We start from the raw sequence: 19,251 nt of genomic DNA, 5'->3' as shown, positions 1-19,251 counted from the left end.
TTTCATAAAGAGTTTTCCTATTCTTGAGTTGTCGGTCACTCGATATACGATTAGTAGAGGATGACCCTTCAAGCAATGCAATTTTTTTGTTCTTCGAACTGAAAAATTGTTAGTTAAAATTCTATTGAACTTGAGTAATGTAAAGTGTATGAACGTGTGAGAACTTTACCTATCTTGTAGATGTTTCAGTTCAGGCATATCCAAGTTGTAATAAATTTTTGTTGCCCTTGTTGAATTTAGATAGTATACTTCTGAATTTTTTTAAAAAAGTAGTTAGTTCCAAGGTAGATAATAAAAGAACCTCCCCTTGGAGGTACATAAAATCTGATTGCATTACCGCATATAAGAAGAGGTAGATTTCAAAAAATGTGGTATTTATAAAAGTAGGAGACAACAACGGTGCCTTAAGAAAACCTACCATACCCTGTGCTGCACGGAACATCAAGCATGAGCCAAGAAAGACCAACCTCCACTCCAACGGGATTTTGACAAGCATACATCTTCACACATTTCTTCAAAGTTCATACGCTTTTACATGTTGAGGCTCGACTCAAGGTGGTAGAAGGATGTAGTATCATCAAGTGTAAAACCAATGGCCACCTTAAGAATATCTCCTTCTCCCTCTTCTTTACTGATACAAAGATTAATATGATAACGCATGGATTAACAACCTTCAATTATTGAGTTATAAAATTGCCAAAACGACGGGCTGAACATTCTCTGCACAAACACATTGAACAAAATCAATGAGTACCAAATAACTTTAATTTGGTTAAACTAAAGACCAACCTGCAATCAACATGTATCAATGAAACTAAAAGTAAAAAATATATGAAAAAAATGGACCAAACTTGATAACTTACATGTCAAAAGTCTGAAAAAGAAGACGAAGAGTTCGTACTTCAACACAGAAGCCCTGACATACAGAAAGTTCAAGTATCATTTATTTGTGCTGATACACCTACTACAGAATAGTTTATGATAAGTAGATCATTAGCAAATTGGGTAAGCCTAGATGTGACCATAGTGCTTCGAATTTGATTTTCTTTCCTTTGTGTGTATATTTACATTAGGTCTAATTTCCACTGATGATTCCAGTAAAATAAACTTTGTCTGTTCCTTGTAACCTCAAATAGTCATCGCATCATGAGTTTGTCTTTTCTATATGAATGTACTTATCTACCTTTACACCTTTGGAATGATCAATGAGACTTACTGGATTCAACAATTTCACTATCTGGATTGTTGAAGTACGAACTTACACATCAGACTTACTGGATTCTACAATTTCACTAACTATAAAAGTGCAGTATGGTATACGCTCAGTCGTAATTCCGCGTAACGGAAAATTAGGAAGAGAGTGCAATTATACCATCAAAATGCACTGAAAAAATTTGAGGGAGAATCTCGTGCTAATATAGAGTGGGCACCAAAAATGAAAAAAAATAGAAAGAATGTTAATGTTATAGTTTGAGGTTAGATCATTAGCTTCAGTGGCAAAAGGCGAGAATTATTACTGAGTGAGTCGGATTGCTACTTTGCCAGGCTATGATATGATTCTGTTATTAAGAAAGGTTAACGTTAACATTAACAGTAATGAATTGAAGAGGGAGGCAGAAAGAGGAATAGTAATTGGAAATCCAAACTAAAAGTAAAACAAAAAATTTATCAAAAATATGCAAAATTGTAGAATGAATTATGACGAATATGAGTTAACGAAAAACTTAAAAGTAATGTGACCTATTCCATGGTGAATCAATGTGCAATAGGGGAGAAGGCTGTTGCAGATGTGGGAGAATCGCAGAAATGGAGAAGATCGTAATACTTTTGTTGTGTACACCCGATTGGCCGATTATGATGTTTGTTGAAACACAGGAACAAACAAACGCAAAAATGAAATAAAATAAAATTAGACGAACAAACTGAGAGATGAAGGGCAGTAAGCAAAATTAGAAGAATAATATGAAGTCCGGCCATATGAACATGGAAAAAGTAAAAGTTGTTCAAACTAACCTCATCCATTGCGTCAGTGCAATTCCAACAAAAAGGAAGGAGAGAAAATAGTGGAGTTTGGAGATATAGAGATACTAAGAGGAAGAGAAGAGAATATAAAAATCAAAGGAGAAGAGAAAAAATTGGAGTTTAGAATAGATAGATTGGAGTTTCGAATAGAAGGAAACAGAAATGGAGAAGTTAGAGAGATGGAAAATGGGTCCAAACGGTGCCTTTTGTGAAAGTAGAATTTTCCGTGTTTTTTATCCGTTTTTTGTTGAATGACAAACATACCTTTGTACATAAGTTTTGTGAAAATTTTATGGGTGAAACTTTCTGGTACCCTTTTGATTTAAAAGATGGTTTAAAAGCGAAAATACAGAGACTAATAAACGGCAGCAAGTTTTCCCATTATATATAAGATAAGATATAGTATATTGTGACCTTCATAGATCTATGGGAAAAAGAGGGTTGTGTACAAAAACTTGCTGGAGAAAATGTAAATAAATTGATGACACAATTCAAGACGAACCAAAGTTTGGTTAGTGAACTTTCGTATATTTAAACACAACTAAATAAATTAGAGATCTTAATAAGTTAATAAACATTGGTATAAAAAACCAACATAAAATGAAACTACCGGCAAACAATTGATTTCGTACCAAATAAGAACATCAAACACCAAACTAACTCGAATTTATCTATGCAGCGAAGACAAATAAGAGTAATCAAGAGTTACCTCCATAGTTCTTATTCACAACATCCCGATAAGAATCTGGCAGAACATATTTCACTTTCGGCAATTCTGTACCAAACAATATAGCCAAAAAACCATTAACATCCCCCAAACACATCCTTAAAATTAAAACAAATTAACTGTGAGTTAATATACGCTTAATCTTATGTGAGAGTTCCTCTGAAACAATGCATCCAAATGCAAAATAATGCCTCGTAATCTCGTATATACCGAATAAATCTGCTTTCGCGCCTCGTCTTCACTAAAAAAAAAAAAAAAAAAAAAAATGTTATGTGAGAACTGGTTCTAACGAGTTTGTAATACTTTGAAGGATAGGAGTTGATATTCAAAAAGGTCAAAAAGGATTTGCGCGTATTGCATGTTTGTCCTAATTATTATTTGTAATACTCTTTATCAATAAAATTTCCATTTGATTAAAAAAAAAAACTTTAACCCTAGAAATAAAAAAATCTACCTTCCAAGAACTTGTGCCAAAGTCTTAATATAACTATCAATGATCTCATCCCTCCAAACAGCACTTACGTCAAAAGGCTCAAAACCAAGAAGCCAGTGCTCAAAATCATATCCATCAAGAGGAATGGCTTCTTTCATCGTACGTGTGGATAAACGACGAATACCCGAACACCCATCACTAGTACTTCCCAAAGAAGTTGAATGCCAAGAAGGAGAAGAAAGAGTGGTGAGATGTTTAAGAGAAAACAGTCTTTTTTGGTTTTGTGAGAATGAAGAAGAGATTAAACTGCCTGGGTTTATGGTTAATGTTGAAAAATGAGAAATGGTGTTTTTAGTAAGGGACTGAAAAGCTCTACAACGAAGTATTGTCGTTTCTCTTAAAAAAATTCTGCACTGGCTAAAACAAGGGTTTTAGAGAAAGGGTTTAGGGAAGAGTTTTATTGTTTATGAATGTTATTAAACATAGGCCCACTTCGACTTGGGCTGATCCACTTCACAGTAGGAAGTAGGAAACGAGGCATTTGTGCTTTTGGTGAGAATGATAACAAACTATGAACGAGAGGTAGTACTGAGCAATATTTTTCCCTGTTGTGTAGAATGTCAACGAACAAAAACCTGATTGGAGAAATCCCCTTTGAATTTTAACATTTTATCAATCCTCTGTTGTAGTTTAGGGTGGCATTGATGTTTGTAGATTTCATATATAGTGGCATTGATGTTCTGGTGATTTCATATATAGACAAGTATATATTGATTAGAATGGGTCTTGTTATAGCACTATTACCACTAGTGGATTGGTAAATGAAGGAATATGGCTGCCTGTGCGCCATTGGTACTTAGACACTCTTTAACCGAGAATGTCAAGTTAGTTTTTATATTTTGCTAAACTTTCCAGAGGATGAGTTATCAAGATCTGGTTTGTGTACTGTACAATGCGATTTACGAAATCAAATAGTAGAAATGTAAATAGAAAAAAATTGAAAATTCAATGCATTTTGTCACCAAATAATTGTGGCAAAAGAAAACAATGTTAAAATACTACAAACCCGAATTCAATTCTCAGATTGTTCACCGATGAAAAGAAAAAAGTCTTTCCTAGTTGGTGATGGCATTATGCATTATTCTCTTTGTTGCCATCTTCCATGCCAAATTGCTTGACAGTTTCACCAGATAGCTCTGTTTTTGCTTTCTCAAGTTGTTCAACGAAGGATTGCATCTCAGAAACAGATTGGTCAATCTTCTCTTTAACATCTTTGTTTACAGCTTCCATATTGACAATAATCTTGCCATTCTCTTCTTCTAAAAGGATTTTCTCCATGACAAGTTCTTCGTTACTATTGTGAGCATCTTTCAGCTCTGTAGCTAAACGTTCTATTTCTTTGAAGAGATGATCTCTTTCTTTTCTAAGTGCCAAGACAATTTCTTCATCCTTGCATTTCTCGGCCCTAAGACCTTCAGCTTCATCTTGATATTTCTTAGTTTGTCTAGATAAAGTCCCAACTCTTTCCATTAATTCCATCGTTGTGGCCTTTGCCTACAAGAACAAGTATCGGAATTTGGCAAGTATGTTATCTCGATCAAATATAAGAAGAAAGAGGTGTTTGATAAAAGAAAGAGGAAATGGATTTACCTTTTCCATTGCACTGCACAAGGCATTGGTCTGAACAGAAAGATCCAGTTCATTCACGTTTTGCTTATCCTTTGGTAGACGGCTTGTAGCTGCTTGTCGTTCCTTTTGAAGCTCGGAGTTTTCAGTGTTAGTTGCATCTGAATTGAAAGGATGGTCATGTTCTTCAGCTTCTTGTTTAGTCTCCGTTGCGAGTTTTGAATCCAGATTCAGAATTGGTGGTTGTATACCGGTGTCCTGATAAACTTGATTACTCAATGATTGCGGTGTGCCCAAACCGTTAGAATCTTGCTTATGCATTTGTGACTCCCTGGAAACCCAATCCTCGTGATACTTAGGGTCATATGGTAAAGCTTTCTTATCAATGAAAGGTTCCCCTGAGCAGGTTAAAGTATTACAAAATAAGATAAAGAAAACGCGCCACCCACCCATAAACAACTAAACTCTCATAAACACCAATACCAGATAACATGGTGAACTGAAATGAATAATCAACAAGACCATCAAACATTAGCAAATGAACTTCAATTCATAAAATGTGAACTTAAATGTACAACTTAACAAATTGCCGCGCGATGTTAAAATAGAGTAGTCAAAGATTACCTCCATAGAATTTTTTCCCAATTTCCACATAACTATCTGGTATAACCCATTTAACTTTTGGCAATTCTGTCCCAAGCAACAAGGCCAACAACAAATTAACGTATCAAAAACAAAACATAAGAATTCCGTTATAGGTTGGGAAAGAAAAAAAAACCCGGCATACTCTTAATCATATAAGCGAGTTCCTCTGAAACAGTGCATCCAAATGCAAAATGATACTTAGTAGATACAGTATACATTTGCTTCCGCGCTTCATCTTCGCTGCAGTGATAAAAAAAAGAAATAAAACTACAAATATACCAACAAAGCAATAAAGTCTTAAACCTTAAACCTTAAACCCTTTAACCAAATCCTAATGTACCTTCCAAGAACTTGCGCTAAGGTTTTGATATAAATATCAATGATTTCTTCTCTAGAAAGACTAGGATCCGGAGCATCTAAAACAACCGACCAATGTTCAAGGTCGCATCCATCAATCGCTTCCTTCCTAGAAGCTATATGAGTCGTTAAGTAACGAGCAACAAAACCGTTATTACTAATACTTTTAGGAGAAGTTGAAGAAGATGAATAAGAGAAGAGATTTTTAAGTGAAACTCTTCTTTGTCTTTGGGAAACTGAAGAATAGGGCAACTTAGTGTTGGGGTTTATGGTTGAAGTAGAAAAACGAGAAATAGAGGCGGCTTTGGTTAGTGGTTGCAGAACTCTACGACGAAGCATTTTGTTCTGTATGGATTCCTCAATGGTCAACAAGGGTTTAACACTGGTTTTATAGGCTTTGAAGTTTGAACTTATCACGTCTGTATTATGGGCTGGGTCTGAATGTTAAAGGAAATCAAGATTGTACTCTATAGGCGCATGCCTTTGTATTTGGGAGTTGAAAAGGTTCATTTTATCCTTTTGCACAGTGTATTATGGCATTGGAAAAATGTCATTTGAGTTCGGATTGTTCTATTTTAATGGACAACTCTCGGGAACACATTTGTGGGAAGACAATATTTGGCTGTCTTTCCATCGTTTGAGAATGTCTCAAGTTTTAGCACTTAAGAGTGTTGTACCTATAGTGCACACAAGCAGCCTCTATTAATTGGGATGGAACTCGTGTTAATGAAGTGGCTTCATCCAAATACACTAATAAAACCATAAATCAAAATCTACCTTCCAAGGAATTTGAGCTAGTGTTTTGATATAATTATCAATGATTTGATCTTGTGTACCAAAAACCAAAATCAACCTAAAATTTCCCATCAATGGAAGGGAAAAAAAAGTCTTCCCAAGTTTGTTGTTACATCTCTGTGTTGTAAATGTTTCCCATGATACTGATTTTTCTATTGCTTGGGATCTTCCAGACCAAGTTCATTAATTGTTTCTCCATAGCTCTGTTTTTGCCATCTCAAGTTGGTCAAAGAAGGATTTCATCCCAGAAATAGATCGGCGAATTTGTTCATCCCTATCTTTCTTAACGGCTTCCAAATGGGCAACAATCTTATCGTTGGCTTCTTCTAAATCACTTTTTTCCGAGGCAAGTTGAGCATAATTGTCATTGGCATCCTTAAATTTTGTAGCTAAACCATCTATTTCTATCAAGAGCTTATCTATTTCTTCTTTAAGTACCGAGATAAAAGCTTTATCCTTGTCCTTCTCGGCCCTAAGACCTTCAGCTTCAGCTTGATATTTCTTAACTTGGCTATATAAATCCCCAGCTCTTTCAGTGACTTCCTTCGCTGTAGCCTTTGCCTACAAGAACAAGTATTGGAATTTTCTAAGTATGGTACCTAAAAACATAAGAAGAAAGAGCTATATGACTAAATCATCAAAGTAACAATTTTATAAATAAAAATAAAGCCTGAGTTACCTTTTCTAATAAAGGCCAAAAAGAAAGATCCAATTCACTAGTGTATTCCTTATCCTTTGGAGTTTGGCAGCCAGATGAACCTGTAGACGCCTGTCTTTTCCTTTTTTGTGCCTTTGGAATTTTGGGGTTTTCAGTCACAGGAGTTGTAATGGAGGTCGTATCTGAACTCAAAAGATGGGATTCCTCAACAACTTCTTCTTTAATCTCGGTTGCAAGTTCCCGAGTTGGTAGTTTACCCATGTCCCTATAATGGATATCCGAATTTTGTACTGGTGGTAGCATGTCTGAGTTTTGGAAATCCGGATTTTGAATTGGTGGTTGAACGTCCACACTCATTGGTTGCGGTGTGACCTTAGTCTCAGAACCTTGTTTACATATTAGTGTCTCCGGGAGTCCTGTCAACATCTCTTCGTGATTTTTTTTATTTTGAAGCCATTGCTCATGGTATTTAGGATCGTAGGGTACAACTTGCCCATCAATGAAAGGTTCCCCTAAGCAGGCACAAAAAAATCAGTCTAAAACTACTTTTCAACACAACAACGAAATTCTGATCATTAATATTAACATCTAATACCAATATAAAATGAAACAAGCCAGCAAACGGTTCACTTCTCACCAGGGGCGGCTCAAGATAATTGGGGCCCTAAGCAAAGTTCGAATAGGGAATCTTCTATGATTAATATATACTAATAAAAATTGTTACATTTTTTTTATTTTTTTTCTCAGAACATCTTATTGATTTGTTTACGTTATTTCATATGATCCCAACTTTTTCTTTTTGTCTTTCTTGAATAGTCTTCACACAAACTTGAAACTTCAATTGATTTATTTAACAACAAATTGCAAATAGAGAGAGAATGTAGAATAATTATATACCAAATAAAACAAATATAGAAAGAAAGAGAGATTATAGGGAAAACCCATAAAAGGCAAAAATATGATATAAGTAAGATTGAATTGTTGGCGTTATATATACTTGATTATTTGTTATAGGGTGATGAAGAACTTTAATAAATTATGGAAGCGTGCTACTTTTTGTTGGAGGAGGCGAGGGAACCGAAAGAGTTTAAGTGTTTAACACTATTTTAACAAATAAAAATTGTTACATCTTTTTTAATTTTTTTCTCACAACATCTTATTGATTTGCATACATTATTTCATATGATCTTTTTTTTCTTTCTTGAATAGTCTTCGCACAAAGTTGAAACTTTAATAGATTTATTTAACAAAGAATTGCAAATAGAGAGAGAGAATGTAGAATAATTTTACACCAAATAAAACAAATATAGAAAGAAAAAGAGATTATAGGAATAAATCATAGAAGACAAAAAAATGATATAGGTAAGATTGAATTGTTAGTGTTATACTTAATTATTTGTTATGGGGTGATGAAGAACTTTAATTAGTTATGGAGGTGTGCTATTTTCTGTTGGAGAAGGCGAGGGAACCAAAGTATTTTAAGTTTAACACTACTTTAACAAATAAAAATTGTTACATCTTTTTTATTTTTTTTCTCACAACATATTATTGATTTGTTTACGTTATTTCATATGATCCAAACTTTATCTTTTTTTCTTTCTTGAATAGTCTTCGCACAAATTTGAAACTTCAATAGATTTATTTAACAAAGAATTGCAAATAGAGAGAGAATGCAGAATAATTTTACACCAAATAAAACAAATATATAGAAAAAAAAAAAGATTATAGAGAAAAATCATAGAAGACAAAAAAATGATATAGGTAAGATTGAATTGTTAGTGTTATACTTAATTATTTGTTATGGGGTGATGAAGAATTTTAATTAGTTATGGAAGTGTGCTATTTTATGTTGGAGAAAGCGAGAGAACCAAAGTAGTTTAAGTATTTAACACTACTTTAACAAATAAAAATTGTTACATCTTTTTTATTTTTTTTCTCACAACATATTATTGATTTGTTTACGTTATTTCATATGATCCAAACTTTATCTTTTTTCTTTCTTGAATAGTCTTCGCACAAATTTGAAACTTCAATATATTTATTTAACAAAAATTGCTAATATAGAGAGAGAGAATGCAAAATAATTCTACACCAAATAAAACAAATATTGAGAGAGAGAGAGAGAGAGAGCGAGATTATAGAGAAAAATCATATAGAAGGCAAAAAAATGATATAGGTAAGATTGAATTGTTGGCGTATATATACTTGATTATTTGTCATGGGGTGATGAAGAACTTTAATTAGTTATGGAGGTGTGCTATTTTTTGTTAGAGAAGGCGAGAGAACTGAAGGAGTTTAAGTGTTTAACACTACTTTAACATGATTTTATGGTTTCAATTTGCCAATATAAAAACGTTCATCCAACAGTTAAAAATAAATGAAAAACAATAGTGGCAATAGTGGGCAATGGCTGGATTATATTATAGGGGGGTCCTTGGGCTACGGGGCCCTAAGCGGATGCCTACTTTGCTATATGGTTGAGCCGGCCCTGCTTCTCACCAAACAAGAACATCAAAAACACCAAATGAACTTCATAACATATTAACATGCTAAGGGCAGTAACTGTTCAAGAATGAATGTACATAAGTAACAATAACGAACCAAAGATTACCTGGATATTCCTTATTCTTGATATCAGTGTAAGAATCTGGAAAAACCCATCTAACTTTTGGCATTTCTGTCCGAAACAATGATTCAATAACACATTAACATCTCAAAAGACAAAACATAAAAGTTCAGTTACATGGAAAAAAATAATACAAAAAATAAATATAAGAGTAAAAGAAAATACCCCTAATCCTATAAGAGAGTTGCTCTGAAACAGTGCATCCAAATGCAAAGTAATGTTTAGTAGATACCGAATAAATCTGTTTTCGCGCTTTGCCTTCACTGCAGTTGTTCAAAAAAACAAAAAATAAAAATGTGTACTATAAATATACCAAAAAAATGAGAAACTTTTAACCCGATAGTCTTTAAATAAATCATACTGTACCGTACCTTCCAAGAATTTGAGCTAAGGTTTTGATGTAAATATCAATGATATCATCTCGAGAAAGATCAGGATCGGGACTATCACAAATAACAAGCCAATGTTTCATATCACGTCCATCAAGCACCGTTTCCTTCATAGGCTGACTAGACGGCGATATTGGAGTCCATTGTAAGTAACGAGCAACCAAACCAGCATCAAGGATACTCTTTTGATAGTCTAGTGATGAAGAATAACTGAAATATCTATGTGAAACTGCTTTTTTGTTTTGTGTAACTGAAGAGAAGAGCAACTTAGTGTTAGGGTTCGTGGTTGAAGTAGAAAAGCGATAAGCAGAGGCTTTGGTAAGTGGTTGAAGAGCTCTACGGTGAAGCATTTTCTTCTGTATGGATTTCTGGTTCAACAAGGTTTAGCAAGGGTTTGATTCTTTTTATAGTCTTTCGAGTTTGAGCTGCGTACGACTTCTTAATGGGGTTTAACAAGGGTTTTAGTGATTTGTAGAGTCTTTAGTGTTTGAACTACTTACATGTACATGGGCCAAAACCTTTGTTAGTGGTTATTTTAATTTAGAATACTTCTTTAAAATTGCAGTTTTGTTTGGAAATATTGATGATAACTTAGAAGCTATATATTTGGCGGGCCCAGTCACCCAATATTGCAAACCTCTGCATCTTATCTTTGAAGAAGTTGTGTGATGTGGCTTTGCCTATTTTTGGGATGATGGTTGGAAAAATGGACGCACTCTTAAATAATAGTGGGAAGGGACGCATTTTCTGTATTGGTGATTGCATGACAGAACTACATTAGTGAAAATCAATAGAAGTTCTTGTTTGCTAGATCAATTTTATTAGCCAGCGCACAAGGTGTCCAGTGGCCTAATGATCCTGCCTTAGAAACTTTAAATTGTCACTTTGCCAGTCAACTTGCATTCAGAATAATAGTCAATTAAACTGTCTCAAATGTCTCAATATCAAACGATTCAAAAGCAAGCCCAGAGATAATTGCCCCATGCAATTACTATTTGAATGTTAGGACGCCTCTGCTTGGAAAACCTGGTTCTACCAGTCCTGTAGCCAGCAAATATATATATGGGGAAAAGCTCAAAATCAAAATGTACACATTCGAAAATGGTCAGTGGAGAACTTTAACCCAGAAATAGCTTTAGCAATCTTGTCTTGTTTCTCTACAGGCCTACAGCTTCCAAACCGGCAGCGATCTTCAAGAAGGGCTTTTGCAGAGACAAAAATAGATAGATATTATTATATTAACATTGGCAGCTTTAAGTCTTGCAGCCATCTATTTCTGTCAAGAGATTATCTCTTTCTTTTCGAAGTGCCAAGATAAATTCTTCATCCTTCCACTTCTCGACCCAATGACCTTCAGCTTCAAACTGATAATTCTTAGCTCGGCTTTTGAAAGCTTCAGCTATATCGATGACCCCTTTGTATTAGCATTTGCCTCCAAGAACAAGTATTAGAATGTTCTAGGTATGGTACTTAAAAAGAAAGGATTCTATGATAATAAAAAATATTGAGTTACCGTTTCCATCAAATTGCATAAAACGTTGGTCAGAGCAGAGAGATCCAATTCCTTCACGCATTCCGTTTCTTTTGGAAGACAACAGCCAGTAGTGAGTGCAGACCATAAAATGGTGGTATCCGGGTTTGTCGCTGCACCAGTTTGTTTGTCATTCTGAGAGCAAGATCAGCTTGCAGCATCTTCAACTTCTGCTTGCTTGATATCAGCATATCTCGTGTTTGATAGTTCCTTACTGGCATGTTCCCTGAGTTCACCTTTCCCGGAATGTCCCCACAATCTTGATTTCTAGCCTGCACATTCCGCACTTCAGCAGGCATGTCCCTGTTGCGTCTGTAATCTTTGTTCTCAGAATTCTTTATTCCCACATCACCATCCATTTATATGTTCCAATAGCCAGTTATATGCAGTATTTGTTAGAGGTGTGTGGACCGAAAAGAGGAATAGTCCCACATTGAACAAGAAAGGATTCATCATGGTTGATATAGTGGGAAGATTACTAACTAGTTCTGAGACTTTTTAGGATAAAACCCGCACCCATGACCAAGATGTAGCCCAAGCCCAATGGGAGGTTAAGTTATCCCATGGGCGCGGAGGCCCAGGCCTGGCGGGTGTGCGAAGTTGTCGTTTGTGATATTGCCTATTAACTATGGATAGCTACTCTACAAAAAATCGGCTCGTTTGGAAACCTCTAACCTAGTTAAAAATTGTTGTCAACTTTGAATTTTTTTTTGACAGTCTAGATTCTTCGATTTTGCAATCCTAACTGTGACATCCTTATTGTACATCCTATCAAAAAGTGCATTTCAACAATGAATTAGTGTATGATTTTTTGTAGATATAATATACTCTTTATGGATTATATCTCTACAAAAAATTAGCTAAATCCAATATTTCTAGCCTTGTCAAACTTAAAATTATTTCTAGACCGTTAGATAAAATTGCAAACTTAAACACTGGAAGATGACAAAGTTACACATACTGGATTGAGCTAATTTTTTTGTAGAGATATATATCGGTTTGGCTAGGGTGACATCTTAACTGTGACATCCTTATTGTACATCCTATCAAAAAGTGCATTTCAACAATGAATTAGTGTATGATTTTTTGTAGATATAATCTACTCTTCATGGATTATATCTCTACAAAAAATTAGCTAAATCCAATATTTCTAGCTTAGCTTTGTCAAACTAGGATGTCACCCTAGCCAAACCGATATATCGGTTTTTTGGTGACATTATATCTTAATGACATCCTTATTGTACATCCTATCAAAAAGTGCATTTCAACAATGAATTAGTGTATGATTTTTTGTAGATATAATCTACTATTCATGGATTATATCTCTACAAAAAATTAGCTAAATCCAATATTTCTAGCCTTGTCAAACTTAAAATTATTTCTAGACCGTTAGATAAAATTGCAAACTTAAACACTGGAAGATGACAAAGTTACACATACTGGATTGAGCTAATTTGGAGGGATCAATATAAGGGCTGGCTATGTCGACATACTATACTAACATGCTATCTTGACATACCCAACCAACCGTCAGATCAAACAAAATCTAATATCCGGATGTGATCATCCTGACATACTTCCACTATGCCATTTTTGCTCATTTCTCAACAATGTATGTATTAGATCATCTCAAGTCCCAAATAATGAAAGGTAAGTCTGGGCGAAAGGTAAAGTATTACAAAAGAGAGAATGAAAACATCAAATTTCACAAGGTGCAAAATTTTCAAGACAGACAAAGCAGTAACTAATTAGTATAATTTTCAAGACTTAGTAATCGCCCCATTGCAAAATAATTTGTCCACATTACCATAACATTAGTATATTTTTTTTCCGAAGACATCAAACTTTAAGTATTATTAACCGACCACTTTTTGAAAATTTCCAAGTGTTTCAATTGTTTATCTTTTCGTTATTTATAATCTTTGTACTTCTTGTCATGTTAAAAGGAGTGTAGATATATACTCTGAACCATATTAAATTATAAGTAATATCTCAATTTTATAAAAAAATTGTTGTCTGTAATTAGGTATAGTATAGTTAGTGTACTTCATTTTATTGATTTTTCTTGTTTCACTTTTAATTATACAACTTGGATCTTTATAATTACGTAATAGCTAACAATTTTTCAGAATTAAAAAAATGTTTTACGCTGGGCTAGCCAAAAGCCTTGCGTCGCGCTTTAACGTTTTAAAACATTGTTCGTCAATCCTGTCACAAATTTTTTTAAAATAAAAACTCAAACTCGTACTAAAAATGGTGAAAAACAAAACTTGAAAAGAAGGGAGATTATAATGCTACTAGTCCAGAAGAAACGAATAGCCAACTCCCTACTAGTGATACATATAATGAAAACTAAATGAGAAAGGGTGCAACAGAAAGAGAATCTGATTTTTGTAAAAGAAGATCGAAGAGCAAATTGGAGTTAATTAAGAGCTAAGATTGAAGAAGAAGAAGAGAAACAAGAAAATGAGATTTTATTAGTAAGCGTTTGAAGAAGCTCGACTTTGTTTTGTTTTTTTTCACTTTGAAGAAGAGTTTGGGAGGTTTAAGGGTTTAAGAATGGTTTTATACTCTTTGGTGTGTTTAAACTTTAAAGATTAAACATGAGTAGAACTAAATGTCAACATTGTCCCAAAGTTGATTGCTGAATTTTGACATATATCGAACTATATCTATACCCGCAAATTCAGAAATAATGACATATCACTACAAGAATACTGAGCATTTGCCACGGCCATAGACTGTGGCTAAAACCCTTTTGCAACGGTTTATAGCTGTTGCACGACCGTTGCCAATGCGCCTGTGGCTAACCTTTTGCCACGGCTATTGGCTGTTGCCAAAGCTTGGTTTTTGCCCACGGTTCCGGACCGTTCCATAGGCCGTGGCCGATTAACCCTTTTGCCACAGTTGTGAACCGTGGGCAATGCTTAGATGAACTGTGGGGATTGTGTTTTTTTAAACTGGATCAATAGTTTAGCCACGGTTCAAAGCCGTGGCAAATGTTTTGAATTGGGTAAAAAAAATATAATTCCAGCACAACACCTGAAATTCATACAAAGATATACAATTCTATTCAAAACCACAAAAATCATAATTCTTCACAATTTAACATTTCATACACAATGTGTACTTGACATGAACGTTTTTACATCATAGATTCCATTCGAAATTCAAACTAATATAGACAAAAAAAAAAACATTCAAACATTCAAACTATATTCCTAGCCATCTAAACAACACCTCAATTTCTTTGGATCAAAGTCTGCCTATTCCGGTTTGCTTGCTTGTACCTCATCATGTTGGACAGTAGGCTAGGCATTGAAGATTGAAGATATAGCTAAAACCATATAAAATCAATTATTAGAACTTGACCTACACACATTTTCACAGAAATTCACAGAAAAATTAAGTCAATATGTAAGATTCAGTCATCATCAAATAGAAAGATTAATAGTACAAAACACTAATAAATATTTGTTTAAGAATTAAGTATCACAATCACAGAAGTAGTTTGTTGGCTTCTCTAGATAAACAACGTAGCAATGCATACATCTGAACACTATTTTTTGAATTATGAAAGATTACGATTGAGTAGTTTCAATATGATATAACCTCGCGGTCCGGTTGATGATGGAAGAGACGGCATGTGTTCATCTATTCCTCATACTACCTGCAAGAGAGAAAACAAATGGAGTTACATACCTCTACAAGGATTAATTACACATACCAGTCACACCCATACCACTATTAGACGTACGGATGGAACCTCCGGCAAATAAGTCTTTGCTAATTTCAGTGTTGCTAACACACTATATGCTAACAGACGTACCACTTAAGACTTGGTCCTAGACAAATTAACGGATGGAATCTCAGATGAATAAGGTGACAAACATGAAAAGTGGAGTAAAAACACTTGCAGTCCATGACCAAATGTTAACAACAATAAAATTAAAAAGAAAAAAGAAAATAACAAACAAAGGCCTTTATAGTATTCAATGTATGTGGCACACAAAAGATGACTTGTACAAGCGTGATTCACAATAAACTTAACAAAGATCAATCTGAACCTGAATATATTGGGAATTATAGAAACAAAATGTACGAATACATATTACAAGCATGATCAATAATAATCCGCATATAACATCAACATCACCCTTGATAATCAAGTAAAACAAGCCAATAATAAGAATTATGCACTATAACAGAGCATAGGTGATATAAGTATTTCTTGTAAACTAATATAGCTGCTAAGAAATTCACAGAAGAACTTACCGGCAAAGGCAAGGTATTCAAGTTGTAACCATGGGTCACAAACTCCTCTACTTTTGGCGGGCATTCACTAGAGAATAAGTATCAACATCATTAAGTACACAGAGACATACTAAAGCATACAAAGCTTACAATAGCATTTACACAAGTATTGTATAGCTGAGGTTCTCAGCTGGCTCCCATGTGTCATCATCAGGGCCATATCCCTTCCAACTTACCTACAGATTCAAGGCAAAGTGTAAAACTGAAAAAATTAACAATAGCAAAAACATATAATCCAAAATGCATTATCTATTACAACTAAAACTAAAATAAAAATAAAAAATTATGTAGAACCATTTTTCCCAAGAATGCCAAACATAATACATTTAGATTGAACAAAAGATCGAGTAAGCAAAAGATTTGCAAATATAAATATGCATCACAACTTGTTGAATCGGAAGAACATTCAAATAAATGAATGGCTATAAATTTCCATTCTACAAGTACCTTATAGTACAATCCGGGTTTTTTCTTATCGTTTGGATCGCCATAGCAAATATCAAGTATCTTCCCCACTTCATAATCACCTTCAGGAATGGCGTCCCCATCTCCAAATACATCCCTCTTAGATACTTGACTTTTCGGGTGTCTTGTTGAGCCCGGTCCCCCAACAAGGACAAGTTTACACACAACTTCGCCATTCCTCGAAAGAAAGGATGATAAAGCGCCTTCATTTCCCGACCGAAATAAAAAGGTATTCTTTCAAAATGTATGCACTCTCATTGACATGGGAAGTTAACATCAACCAATCAAAACCTTGGTATCCGGATGATTGAGCTCTAAGCTTTTTTAGGTGTCCTCATTAAGTTCAAATGCCCAAGCATTACAATGAGTCAACACTTTGTTAATGAGATCCAAAAAGATATGACACATGTTACAACTATTTGACTTTTGACAAGTTTAACCCGGATGTGGCAAAAGACATAAACCGGTGGACATGGCACCAATGGTGAAATACAAATCAAGTAACTTCATCTCAAAAAGCAAAGAACAGCAGAACCGGTCATGGATCGCGTTCAAGAACTAGAGATCTATTTACGTGGGTTTAGGAAGAAGGGTTACATTCCTTTGACCACATACTTGAGAACTTTCAAGACCGGGTGATTATGTGGATGTGAAGGTCAATGGGGCTATTCACAAAGTTATGCCCACAAGTTTTACCATGGTCGCGACTGAAAGTCCGGAATGTCACTAAAGCGTCTTTGTCGGTGTTGAGATTAACAAGCGGGTTGGGAAAGTAATCATTAGAAAGAGAATTCATGTGAGGGTTGAGCATGTTCAACCATCAAGGTGTCTTTGAAAGAGTTCAAATTGAGGAAGATCCGAATGATAAGTTGAAGGCAGAGGCTTAAAGCTCGTGGTGAGAAGATTACCACAAAAAGGCAAACGAGAGGGTCTCAAACCTGGTTTCATGGTGGAGGGTGCTACCCTTGAAAATCACACCTATCCCGCACGATGTCGTTAATGATCTCAAAGGTGGATATTAGGATATTGTTGATTTGTTTGGGGTATTTTGGATATCATTCTAGTTTTGTGGACGATCTTGCTTTTAAAATTATTGTTTAAGAACTTCGTTATATGCACTTTGTTTTTAACTTTAAAAAAAAAGTAACTTCATCTCGGATTCCTCTGAAGCTTCACTAGAACATTCCTTACTCGAACTTGGCAAAGATGGTTCCAGAAACTCTCTTGAAGAATCTAACCAGATTTGTTATCAGTCAGTATTGCAACATATGGCATAATCAGATGCCTTTCCAATACTAAACAAAACAGTAATATACATGCTGGTAGGCTTTGAAAGGTTGAATAAGGCAAAGAGTATGCCATATTATAAAAAAAATCACACTGCGGTATTTCCGCCAAACTGATCTATTTAATAAGATGAATTAGTCTAGACTGAAACGAAAGAAAACGCACTAAAGAGGGCAGAGTGATAGAGGCATACATTTGAGAGCACTTGTAAAACTGTGATCTTTGAAACCAGACATTCTAATAGGTTGTCGTCTCTGACTTCATAATAGAATACATGTCTCTCATCGAATGTGCTATTCAGCTCTTGGGTGACAACCTATTTAAAGACCTAGTTAAACATCCAAGCACAAAAACACCATTACAATAAACACACAGTGTATATAACATAACAAAGTGTTGAGAGGTCGGCAATTGATCTTACAAGATCAACCGGTCTAAAACCATTGGGCTCTAAAATAAGGCTCCTTATTGCCGGATTCAAAAATTCCACTATTCTTCCTATATAATTGAGCTTTTCACCTTCATCGCTTTGAAATAATACTATTGGTAAGGATAGTACATAGTGAATAATGCTACCACAAATTCATACTTTCATTACTCACCGCATTTACAAGATGAACATATAGACTATAAATAGCTTGATCCACTTCGCTTTTGAAAAATGTCTCCTTCATAGTAACTTGTCTTTATCACCATTCGGAAAAACAAAAACAAGAATACCGGATATCAAAATGGCCCATAACAACAAAAATACACGATCTCGAGAGAACATACATGACATCAAAAAAAATAGCCACAAGTAATTTTGTCAAAATAAGTATAAAAACAAAAACAGATATAAGAGTGCAATCGAACACGGTTCTCGTGACTCTACCCGGAGAGAGAGTGTGTGTGAGGGGAAAAAATTGATGCTTTTCCTCGATCTTCAACTTTGGTGAGAGACAGAGAGAGAGGGGGGGGGGGGGAGGAAAGTTCTATTAGATGAGAGAAGTGAATAATAGAGAAGTACGGTTTATAGAGGAGAGAGAGAAGGAAGACAAACCTTGTTGTTGCTTTAAAATCGAGTTTTCTTTCGAACAACTCGAGTCTTCTTCTTCGATTTTTGATAGTTGTTTCGCGTTACTCTTTATTTTCAGAAGGGTTTCGTGAGATCTTAACGGACATCAAAATTCAAGTCTAATCCAACGGTGGACGAAACAAATTAAATGGACAGCCGTGGCCAAAATGGGAACTAAATTCCAACTACTCAAACAATACCCCACGACCACTTAAAAACTTGGCCACGGCTGTGGGCCGTTGGACCCTGGCAACAGCTGATGACAGTGGCTAAAGCAAGGTTGTACTTGTAGCAAAAGCTCAATTTTCTTGTAGTGTAT

At 34.9% G+C, this 19,251-nt stretch overlaps 1 protein-coding gene and 1 pseudogene across 1 annotated transcript; one reads left to right on the top strand and one right to left on the bottom strand.

Moving 5' to 3' along the window:
• Positions 1 to 4,178: 4,178 nt before the first annotated feature.
• LOC147483292 (uncharacterized) lies at positions 4,179 to 6,234 on the bottom strand. The gene is made up of 5 exons (XM_086580219.1): positions 5,794 to 6,234; positions 5,596 to 5,693; positions 5,433 to 5,498; positions 4,833 to 5,206; positions 4,179 to 4,736 (listed from the first exon to the last, which is right to left on the bottom strand). Exons 1-5 carry the CDS (start codon positions 6,147 to 6,149, stop codon positions 4,314 to 4,316), a joined length of 1,317 nt encoding a protein of 438 aa, XP_086436345.1. The 5' UTR covers positions 6,150 to 6,234; the 3' UTR covers positions 4,179 to 4,313.
• A 7,218-nt stretch (positions 6,235 to 13,452) lies between these two features.
• LOC147483291 (large ribosomal subunit protein eL21x/eL21w pseudogene) lies at positions 13,453 to 17,661 on the top strand (annotated as a pseudogene).
• The last annotated feature ends 1,590 nt before the right edge of the window (positions 17,662 to 19,251 follow it).

This window comes from Coptis chinensis, chromosome 8, assembly GCF_015680905.1.
Source record: "Coptis chinensis isolate HL-2020 chromosome 8, ASM1568090v1, whole genome shotgun sequence".
Lineage (NCBI taxonomy): Eukaryota > Viridiplantae > Streptophyta > Magnoliopsida > Ranunculales > Ranunculaceae > Coptis > Coptis chinensis.
Note: the sequence above shows the minus strand (reverse complement) of the source record. Positions and strands in the feature narration are given on the sequence as shown.